The sequence below is a fragment of the Urocampus carinirostris genome, chromosome 16 (assembly GCF_059441175.1).
Source record: "Urocampus carinirostris isolate Australia breed hairy pipefish chromosome 16, RoL_Ucar_1.0, whole genome shotgun sequence".
Classification (NCBI taxonomy): domain Eukaryota; kingdom Metazoa; phylum Chordata; class Actinopteri; order Syngnathiformes; family Syngnathidae; genus Urocampus; species Urocampus carinirostris.
The window spans coordinates 28,537,089-28,548,379 of record NC_142364.1 but is presented as its reverse complement, the minus strand read 5'-3'; the positions used below and the strand labels follow the sequence as shown (position 1 = coordinate 28,548,379).

The 11,291-nt window shown below is 35.8% G+C and overlaps 1 protein-coding gene across 1 annotated transcript; it reads right to left on the bottom strand.

Moving 5' to 3' along the window:
* Window positions 1–2,053: 2,053 nt before the first annotated feature.
* On the bottom strand, window positions 2,054–10,722 carry LOC148350979 (bile salt-activated lipase-like). Its single transcript, XM_088355613.1, has 11 exons — window positions 10,583–10,722; window positions 9,196–9,343; window positions 8,967–9,086; window positions 8,678–8,875; window positions 8,483–8,613; window positions 6,239–6,346; window positions 6,009–6,123; window positions 5,418–5,604; window positions 5,148–5,351; window positions 2,348–2,557; window positions 2,054–2,266 (listed from the first exon to the last, which is right to left on the bottom strand). The coding sequence occupies exons 1-11, from the start codon at window positions 10,643–10,645 to the stop codon at window positions 2,086–2,088; spliced, it is 1,665 nt and encodes a 554-aa protein (XP_088211739.1). The 5' UTR covers window positions 10,646–10,722; the 3' UTR covers window positions 2,054–2,085.
* Window positions 10,723–11,291: the final 569 nt, after the last annotated feature.

Genomic DNA, 11,291 nt, shown 5'->3' with positions numbered 1-11,291 from the left:
CAGGCGTACCCAGCTGAGGTAGAACAATCTGCGCATAAGACAACTATGAGTTGTACACTGCATGAATCTACCTCAATGGAAGAGTGGCAAGAAGAAAGCCTTCTCTGAAAGAATACCGTAAAAAGGTCAGTTTGGCATTTGCAAGATGCCACATGGGGAACAATGTGCTTTGGTCAGATGAGACCAAAATTCAACTTTTTGGGCTGAATGCAAAGCGTTACTTTTTGCGCCAGAGTGAAACTGCATAAAACACCATCACCACGGTCAAATATGGTGTTAGCAGCGTAAATATTTGTGGTTGCTTTTCTTTAGCAGGGACTGAAAAGATAGTTAGAGGTGATGGGAAGTTGGATAGCGTCAAAAAAGAGGCAATTCTGGCAGATAATCTTTTGGAGTTTCCAAGAAACCAGAGAAAAAGTTGCAGATTCACCTTCCAGCAGGACAACAACCCTAAATCTAAAACAAAATATACAATAGAAAGGGTTAAAACTCACAATAAAAAGGTACTAGAATGTCCAAGCCAAAGTTTAGACCTCAATATTATAGAGCGTTTTAGGAAAGATCTAAAAAAAATGGTGAGCACAAACGATCACCATCAAACCTTGAAGAACTTGAGCTTTTTGTCAAGTAGACTGTGAAAATATTTCTGATTCAAGATTTGCAAAACTTAAACAGACCTACCCCAAAAGAGTTGTGGCTGTTATCGCAGCAAAAGGAGGCTGCACAAAGTATTAACTCAACGGGGGGGGCAGTATTTCGCAATGCCTACTTTTTTACTTGGTAGCCCAATATAACATGTTGAATATATATATATATATATATATATATATATATATATATATATATATATATATATATATATATATATATATATATATATATATATATATATATATATATATATATATATATATATATATATATATATATATATATATATATATATGTATAATATTTATTTATTTATTCTCAATTGTGTCTCACATGTTGTTGATTTATTTTTATCAATAGGTTTAAAGCCTGAAATATAACTGTCAAAAGTTATTGGGGAAAATATACTTTTGCAAGGTACTGTAGTAAAATAGGCCCTTTAGGTTAGCTTAATGTCCACAATATATGTAACATGCAGCCCATGTTGTGAAAGATTTTCAGTTGACATTCTAAAAATAATACATTTAACGTCATTTTTAGTTTTTTTGTTATTTTCGTTATTATTACGAATCACTATTCATTATTAACTTATTTATTCTTCGTGCTAATAACAAATATCAAGTGTTGAATCCATAGGAGAACAGTGGTACCGCTACACACGAGCTTAATGCGTTCCAGGATCGTGGTTGTAAGTATTGAGTAACAATTTAATTTTCCCGGTGTTAAATAATCGAAAACTAATCCGTGCTGGTCTTCCAAGAGCATCCAGGTTTACCATAAATTTATAAAAAAAATATATATCTAGAATTCATTTTATATCAGGTTACCTTATCTTAACTAGACACTGAAGGCAGATACTGGAATTTACTACCAACATGAGCATCGATACCTGGTATGAGTAATCAGCCATCTGTACTCCATCGAAACTCCTTCACAAGTACATTGACAGCCCGAGAGATGGCGTCACTGAAATACAACTGCCTTGTTTATTCTTCAGCCAAGCTAGTCGAGTCAAGTCAAGTAATGTTTATTTGTATAGCCCTAATCACACTACGTCTCGATAGGCTGATCAGACTACAGACTACCATTACACCATCACTTGATCTGAAACCTCCATCAGGGCAATGGAAAACGTAAATCCCCAGCATGAAGAAAATGAAGAAAGCTTGAGCACATGAGGTAATTGCCCTTCCAGGAGGACCAGGCTGAAATAGATGTTGCAAGAGCATCAACAGACAATACACAGACGTCATCAATATGAAATATACTGTAGATAGTGACAGAATTGATAACATTAACAGGATATGCTAAGTTCTACATATGTTTGTTGGGTGCCCCAACACGCATAAACAATTCATCGGATTGGCTTATGTAATATAAGACTTGTTAAATTAGTCCAGAGTAGGTTTTCAATGTTTTATTTGTATACCTGCATCACAAAGTACTGTTTGATGAGATATTGGAAAGAGTGCTTGTCCACAATTTTACAAAACGTATCCTCATTTCCTGTTTAACAAAGGTTTCATTCATCCTGGAATTGATTTCCAGGTACTGTTCGCCAGGCATGGTGAATTCTGGCCAGTTCACTGGGACCTCTTTTCCGTTGTTTGGATCTCTGTGTAAACATTTAACAATGCAACCATGTCAAAACATTGTCAACTTATTTTTCAACAGTTACAAACAAAAAGCTTTCTACCCTGTCTTTGCAAAATTTGTCCAGTAGCTAATCATGTAATTTGAAAGGTTCCTGTGCCGCTCTCCGTAAGCCTTTGGAGTAGTGAAGGGTTTGCCAAACACATATTGAAGGTCATCCATGTGGTCAGCTCCAACCCAGTCATGGTATGGTTTGCCTGGTCCCGCCATTAAACTGGGCTCAGAGAGCACGTAGGAGAATGTACGGCCAGACCTGTTATTTGATAAAGATAAAATAAAACGTACATTTTGGTGACAAAATATTTGAAAGGCCTTAGCTGCTGATAATTCTGTTTGGTCAATTATCATGAATTGGGTCAGCAAAAACTTGAAAGACACATTAATAATTCATCTAGAGAATGCCAATCTGTGAGAAATTGTGTGGGAATGCTCTTAGGCAGAATACAAATAAATGCCTTATTAAAAATGATCTTTAATGGTTAATGGTTAATGGGTGAATAGAAACGTTAGGAATGTTGAACTCCAAGAGGACTAGTGGAATATTTTGAAGTTCAAATATGAGCGAGGTAAAGGTATAAAGTTGAATTTGCTTTTGAAAATTAATACAATTGCGGATATGGAGACTATTACTTTATGGTAGTAGTAACTTTGAAGCTGCTAACAAACATACATATTTATTCATGTACAACATGTGTTTTTTACCAAAAAAAACATCAAAGTATGGGTGTGTGTCATAAGTGAGATTTTACTGGATTATCTGAACAGCCTCGGTTGTAATGGTAACCAGAACTGGGTCGCAGGGGTGTATTTAACCACTACAGCAGAGGTGATATAAACAACATACAAAAGGCATTCAAATTTAACATTAATCTCACCCTATCTTCAGTCATAGTAACAGAGATGAATGTTAATTTTGATGTGCTTTTCACATGATACAATGGCAATAAATGTGTCACTTCCAATGTTAAGAATAGGATAGAAGAGTGGAATGTATCGTCATTGTAACACAGGAAGCACACAACCAAATCAACATTCATCTCTGGTACCGAGACAAAATATAGTGTGATAGAGAGATAAGATCTACTGCCTTTTTTTCATCTATAACACTGGTGGTCCAGTGGTCAAAATGTAGTGCTCTCACTGCTGCAACACGAGAGCGTTTTCCGTCAATTCCAACCATAAAGTTTAAGCTGAGAAAAAGTGAATCACAATTTTATGCTGATTTCTAAGCAAAACTTTGCCAGTTATATACAAATGAATGCAGTAATTACCGTAAATTCCGGACTATAAGCCGCTACTTTTTTCCCAAACTTTCAACCCTGCGGCTTATTCAGAGATGCGGCCAATTTATGTAATTTTGCTAACGGCCGCCAGCAGCGCTCAAGTACGAAAGGTAAGATTTAGACTGCAACTTCTTAGCTTATGCACAAATTTAATTAGCGTAGACATATCCTCATCATGCAAATTGCAAAAAAAAAGGACATGACGCAACTTTCAAGTCATACGCAACCGAGCAGTCCGATATAGCAGGAAACAGAGCTACCACACGTAATCTTAACTTTGCGAGCGTGATGCTAGCGTATTTTTGAAAAAGGGAGCGTGGTATGACGTCTACATGACTAAGTCTCTTTACCAAACTGAAGGAAGACGTCTTTGATGACGTCAGTTATAAGGAGGAAGATAAGGATGGTTTACCGTGCTTATTACAAAAAAGGTACGTTTTTTTAACAGAGCTGTTTACTGTGGTGAGAGCGTGTTTCGAGTAGCAGTTTGCTACCCTTCACATGCACGGTTTGGGATGAAAGTTATAAAATTATTATTAAAGCTTTAAAAACTCTCTCGGGGTACCGTCTTTCTTTGTAAATATGTGTAACCATGTATAGTATGTATTTGCAACTGTATATTTTTGTAATGTATTTATTTTAGAAACTTATTCTGATATGTTTTGTACGAGCGAATGAGAAAGAAGGGGCGGGGCAAACGCGGGCTGGCGGGAAGTGGAGTAAAGGTGAGACGTGTTTGTGGACGTGGCCAACAATAGTGGATATATATTTTTTCCAACCTTACCTTTGGAAATATTCACTTTTTTCTTTGGATTACTTTCAACGGGTACCCGGACTCTGCAGGTCTGCAATAAATGTTAAGTACCGGTATCGTTTTCCGTTCAATTTGCCGGCTATGTTTTTTGGACTTGGTCAGGTATGGGTTAATTTCGTGTTTGAATTGCGTTTTTTCAATGTGGGCGCATGCGGCTAATAAACAGATGCGGCTTGTGTAAGTACAAAATCGGTTTTCCTCCCGAAATGTGGTGGATGCGGCTTATAATCAGGTGCACTCTATAGTCCGGAATTTACAGTAAATTAATAAGCTCAATATTTTGAATATTTATTTTGAAAAAAATATGTATGTGTAATGTAAAATCTCTAATAGAAAATGGATTGGCATGTGAGTGTGCAATTGTTGAATTGTTTGGAATTTGCTACATTTTGAATTGTGGGGAAAATTCAGTGTATAAAATGTTGAAAAATTTAAAAAGTTGACAATCATACACAAAGTATAATACAGTGCTGATTTCAAATGTTATAAGTCAAATATGCAACTGTTAAATGTTGAATCTGGCATTAGAGTTTTTGGTGTATAAAAATGTAGAATTGTGTGTGAGTTCCAGCTTAAGTTCATTGCTATTACTAGCAATGCATGGAGTATTTTGGGTACAATTGTGAGTATGTCAATTTCATTTAGCCTGCAAAATTGACAACCTATAAGGAGGTATTACACTTTCATTTTTTTTGGTTACATTTCAGTATTTCTCAAATTCACAGTTGTCAAACATTTTAACCCACGTGGCAACTGCAGCGTGATGGTAAATGGCAGTCTGACTAGGAACAAGGAAGATGTAGTCCGTCCCGATGTCCACGGCAGTTCTCTTAATTGTAGCTTGGCTTGGTGTCAAGGCCCAGTGGCTAGAGTACTCAGAGAAGGCAATATCTAAAGCAGCCGGTCCCTTGTTTTTTGTATATGCACCAAGGAGCCTCTTAATGTCCTCTCTGTAGTGAATAAAATGGAAAGAATTTTAATGCTTCCGCTGCTTTACAAGACTGAATGCATCTTACACGGGAGTTTCTTGGCTCTTCTTGCCCAGTGAAGGGATGTCCAAAGATGTGAAGAGATGTCCGTCCATGTTGTTAACTCCTACGATATAGTCTATTTCGGCAGCGTTGTGAAACAGTCTTTCAGGTTCATCTGGCAAGAAGTCTCCATCAACAACAGGTGTTAAAAGCAGGTTTTTGACTGCAGGGTCTAGGAAGCATACCAATTCAAAAAGCAAGAAACAATGCATTGTCATGAAACTTCCTTCATAAAATAGTAAAAAAAAAATGTATATAGTATCTATGTGGGTAGTATCTTTGGAATGTGTTTACGGACATGCTCAATCAGATCCGAAACCAGCTTACCATGTAGCTATGACAGAGACCCAATAAGCAATAATTGAGCCAAATCTGTTTTGGTAGTGGATTAAATTACATATAAATTACAGACAATTTTCAACAAATCAAATGTCATCAAAATAGTCTTAATTTTAAATTTCAAAGAAGCTAACTCCAAACCCATATATTGTATTGTTATTATCTCATCTCATTAGCTGAGATTATTATTATTATTATTTATTATTATTGTTCTTATTATGTTTGACTCATACTCACGGTCAGGAGTTCCCTGGTGAATACGGGGAGAAGCCATAGTAAGAGTAACAGCATCCATCCCTTTAAGGCATTCCACCATCCTCACATCAGTGGGACAGCCAACCTTTTCTGCAACCTTGACACAATTTATTAATTAACATTTTAGAGTGTATTTTACCCATTTGTACAGCTTTTTCCAAGTCACTTTTTAGTGAAAATGCATCAATGACAAAAGTGCACTCTGGCCTTACCTCCTTTGCCACCTTTTGAGGATTCCGGTTAAGAGCCCAGGGACAGAGGGCCACACCACTCTGGGAAATGGCTCTCTTAACCAGACCTTTGTTCTTGGGAGAGAGGCTCTATCCAGGAAGAAAAAAGGGAAGAATTTGACTCAAAATATGGTGTTAATTCATGTTCAATTTACATACTGAACCAGTCTGATAAATAGAATAAATAGAAAATAAGTAAAAGTAAAAAAAAAAAAAAATATATATATATATATATATATATATATATATATATATATATATATATATATATATATATATATATATATATACATTCTTAAAAAACATTCTAAAGTATAATTTCCCCTGAAAATATATTAAAATGAGAAGAAAAATGCTTAGACTTATCCAAATTTTGTGCCAGATGAACAGTTATGAATTGTCTGCCCAATGTTTTCTGAAACGGCAACATCATCATGAAAGATTATGTCATTTTGAGTCGATAGCTAATTTCGTGGAAAAATAAAAGTCCGAATAATGGGGCGAAAAAAAATGAATGATTAATTTTATTTCTTAGTTTTTATGCTATGAATCCAGTATTATTTGGGTGGCCATATTTGTACCACAGTAATCCCCTCGTCATGCCATGGTTTCACTTTCGTGTACTATGATTTTTTTCTATTAGTAATAATAATAATAATATGTTGTATTTCAAAGCGCCTTTCAGGACATCAACGTCGCTGTACATATGAGTAGGACAAAACAACAAACAAAGAGGAAAACAAGAGTTAAACAAGCAAGTAATAAATAGCGAATAAAATACATTAGATTTAAAATGGGCAGTATGTGAGACAGATGGTCAAGAAAAAGCAAGACTGAAGAGGTGAGTTTGAGTCCGGATTTTAAAGTGAACAGGGTCGCAGAATTGCGGTGGCCAGACAGCAATGAGTTCCAGAGCTGAGGGGCAGAGCGGCTGACAGCTCTGCTCCCCATGGACCTTAGGCAGGCAGCGGGTATAGTGAGATGGAGGGAGGAAGATGATCTGAGGGTATTTTTAGATGTTTCAATGATAAATACCGTAATTTCCAGACTGTAAACTGCAACTTGTGTCACACAATTTCAACTCGACAGCTTATGCAGAGATTCGGCTAATGTATGTATTTTTTTATCAGTACAATTTGTATTTATTTACTTTTTTTGCTGCTGTTTATTTGCTGTGTCATAGTACTTGTGCAGCTGGATCTCAGTGACCTTACCAGTGTGTGTTTATTGCTAAATCAGCTTTCTTAGTGTTATGGTACTTGTGTTGCTGATGTTTTTTTGTTTTGTTGTTTTGCTGTGTTACTTGTGTTGCTGTGTTTTGGTGCCTTTTCCCAGTGTGTGTTTGTTATTGAAACTTTTAAAACTCTTTCAGTGTAATGTCTTTCTTTTTTTTCCCAATTTTATTTTTTTAAAATATCTTATGTTTTAACGTGAGCACACGCGGCTTATAGTCGACTATGTGTGGGTTATGAACTTTTTCTTTTTTTTTTTTAATATGCATAGAGTGCGGCTTATAGTCAGGTGAGGCTTAAAGTAAGGCAAGTATAGACCATTCTCCACAAATTTCCTTTCTTGATGTTTCTCGCTATGAATGCCAAATTATTGACTACGTCAATATTCCGGTAATCGTCCAATAGCGATAGAAGTTTGGATTTTGAGACAATTTCAACGAATAGTTTGTATGACAATGAAAAACCAATGATTTTGCCTACATAGAGGGGTAGGGGGAACAGGGAATGGGTCAGCATGTGCAACGTTATTATGCAATGACAATTTGTTTATGTAATTAACTTTTGACATGAAATAAAGGATTTTATTCGTGTCACTAAAATCACCAAAGTGCTTTGCTTGTTTGCTGCTTCCTCCTGTCAATTTTTGTTGTGCTAGTATGTGTCTTAACAGAAACATGAACTGACACTTAATATATATGAATATAACTGTAGCATTTATCATATATGCATCGCATTTTCAGCGTGAAATTAAACAAAAATGTCGAAGAGAAATCAATCACTACATATAAGGCTTTTTAAGCGAGTAAACCAAAATGTACCGCACAGATTGAGAGAATAGCAATTTTAACAATGAATAAAGGTTTCAGCTAATCTTGATCAAGTATAAAAACATGTTAAAACACTTTTAAAACCAACTTATACATCCATCCAATGTTATTCAAAAAATGATTTTTTCATTATTACTCTAAGAACTTAAAATGTAAAAGTGTCTCACCTGAAAGCTGACACTAGCACCACCCGCAGACTCTCCAAAGATGGTGATTTTCTCAGGGTCTCCACCAAAGGATTTAATATTTCTCTTCACCCACACAATTGCGGCATGTTGATCCCAGAGACCATAGTTTCCTATGAACGGGGACATTTTTACTCATTTTGTTTGGATAAATTAAAACTTGATGATTTGTTTTACCTGGTAATCCTGAATCTCCAGTGCTAAGAAAACCAAGGACTCCCACACGATAACCCACAGACACAACAATAACATTGCCCTTATCTGCAATTTCCTGTCCGCTGTAGAGATAGTTTGTTAGAAAATTTGCTCCCATTGAGCCCCCGACCAAGAATCCTCCTCCATAGAACCAAATCATGATGGGGAGATTTGTTGACACTGAGGAAAAACAACCGCAACCCTCCCAAAATATATTAATCTTATACCAAAACATCACAATCATATTATACATTTTCAAAAAACACAATACCTTCTTGGCCTTGAGGAACCCAAATATTGAGATAAAGGCAGTCTTCACTCCCAAAGCTTGATGTCTGGAGAATGCTCATCTGGAGACATCTTTTGGCAAATTTAGTTGCTTTTAAGATACCTGCAAGTTGAACCAGAGTTAACCATATAGGTACAATAAATACATATCAATATTGAAGAAACCTAGCCTATATATACTGTGTATATCTTCCTAAAATGTTTGAACTGACCGTCCCATCCTTGGTGAGGCTTTGGTTTCTCAAACGTTTCAGGTTTTGCAGCAAACGGGATTCCTTTGAAAATATCCACAGAGCGAAAGAACCCAAGAAAAATACGTTGTCCCTGCACTTTTCCAAGTTCAGTCTGTACCACACCCAACTAAAACAATAAAACAAATCATTTTAAAATGATACTTGCATTTCTGAGGACAAAGGGCATGTCTAATGTGTTTAGATGGAGCTACTTATTTATTCATTCATTCATATATGTCAAACATAGTGTTGAGCAGACAGGGTTTAAACCACAAAATAGTTTTATACTTAGGCTTAAACTATTTTATGGAACAATGAAGTGGTTTTCAATAGATTTTATGTGATTTAAGGAAAATTATATCATAATACTTCTAAATTATTACAAAGATTATGCTACCTTTGACCCAAATGAAGACAACACTAATGTTTTGGATAGAAGAACACAAAGCGCACTTTCTGTGAAGATGAGGACAATAGTTTTTGGCAGGTACCTAGCTTTTGATATAAAAAGGAAGATGCTACCGTTTAACAAAGAAAAAAAAAAAAACATTAGTCCGTGATGTTATTATTTTTTTTTTTTCAGAATCAGAGAAAAAAATAACTTTTTGGGTGCATGCTGGAAGCCCGCCGCAGCATGACAGATGCTGTGAAACGATGTGAGTTTATTTTTATTGTTGCAAAGGTAACTCGAGCGCACACATCCAACAAAATAGGTGCGGATAATACCAATGTAATTTCGATTTTTCAGTCACGTTTTCATTGTTTTAACACATTTTATTTTCCACTTTGGTGACAATAAATACTTTTGTTGTATAATATGCTAATTGGATGATACTTTACTGTTTTTTTGTTGTTGTTGCTATTATAAACCTGTTCTTTATACAGGTCATGTGTTTCCGTTTCTCCAAGCTCCTTGAAGAACCCAGAAGTGTACATACTCCAAAGTGGGTTACATCTTCAAATTGTGAAATTATTGATGCTGGACAAACAACAGGGCCGGAAGGATTAGTTGCTTGTCAGATACAAATAGCTGAAAGTTAGATGAAAGTTGAGGCACTAGTAACTACTTATTTGCAAGATGGAGTATTTATCACACTGCTGTCCAAAAACACACGTTGCGAACCAGTCATGACGAAAAATTTGTCCGATCACGCAATCACACTCAAATCCAAGACGATCATAGCAGAACTACATGATATCCATAGTGTACAACATACCAAAAAGCATGAAAGCACAGTATAGCATGACACACATAAGTTTTGAAATTATGTTATTTTTAAAAAAATCATGCAAACATGACTCTGATGTTTTTCTTGGGAAAATCAACAAAAAAAGTGCTAATAATACCAACATAATTTGGACTTACAGTTGCGGCAGAGGCTGCCCCCACACATAGGATGACCACAAAGAGAGTAGTCCGTTTCTCCATGCTGGCCGAGAAGCTAGCGGATGTCCCAACTGGTGCTTATATAGACCATGCGATCTCTTTGTTGAAAAGTAAACAGTACTACTTTCTTGACACGATCTTTGAATCCTTGCTGTGCTTGCAATTTTGGACTTTAGACATCTGATGGGAAGCGACCATCTGTCAATTGCCATTTAAGGGGATACTACCCATTCAGGAACAGCCATCAGTTTTCAAATGTATTTTTTTGTAAAATATGTGAAGTTTATGTTGGACTAAAAGTGTAACTGATATTGCACAAGACGCGCTTTTTAATGACACTGTGACAATTTAACTTCAAGTACTATAGTTTCCTTTCTTTGCTTGAATTCCTGGTGCGTTATCATTTAAAAAACAATAATTCAAGAAACATGCACACATTTGCTGATTTGACAAAATATTTTTGTTTTTACAGCCCAAACGTTTTTTCTCTTGTTGTTTTTCTCCCTTTATGGTTTTTGGGGGCATATAACTCAAACTACATAGACTAAAACAGCTGTACAAATTCTCAGACAAAAAAAACGGTGATAAGATTAAAATGTTAAGCATACAGTAGAAAAAAATGCACACATTCGTAAAGGAGTTCTCTTAAACTACAGACACAATGACAATGGGAATCCTGAAGTGTATT

Bases quoted from the DNA above. Each gene is read 5' to 3' on its own strand.
- LOC148350979 (XM_088355613.1), bottom strand. From the start codon at position 10,645: ATGGAGAAACGGACTACTCTCTTTGTGGTCATCCTATGTGTGGGGGCA. The intron at 8,876-8,966 runs GTATTGTGTTTT...GTTTTTCCTCAG, and splicing joins GGTTCCTCAAGGCCAAGAAG to TGTCAACAAATCTCCCCATC. The intron at 5,605-6,008 runs GTGAGTATGAGT...TATGCTTCCTAG, and splicing joins TCACCAGGGAACTCCTGACC to ACCCTGCAGTCAAAAACCTG.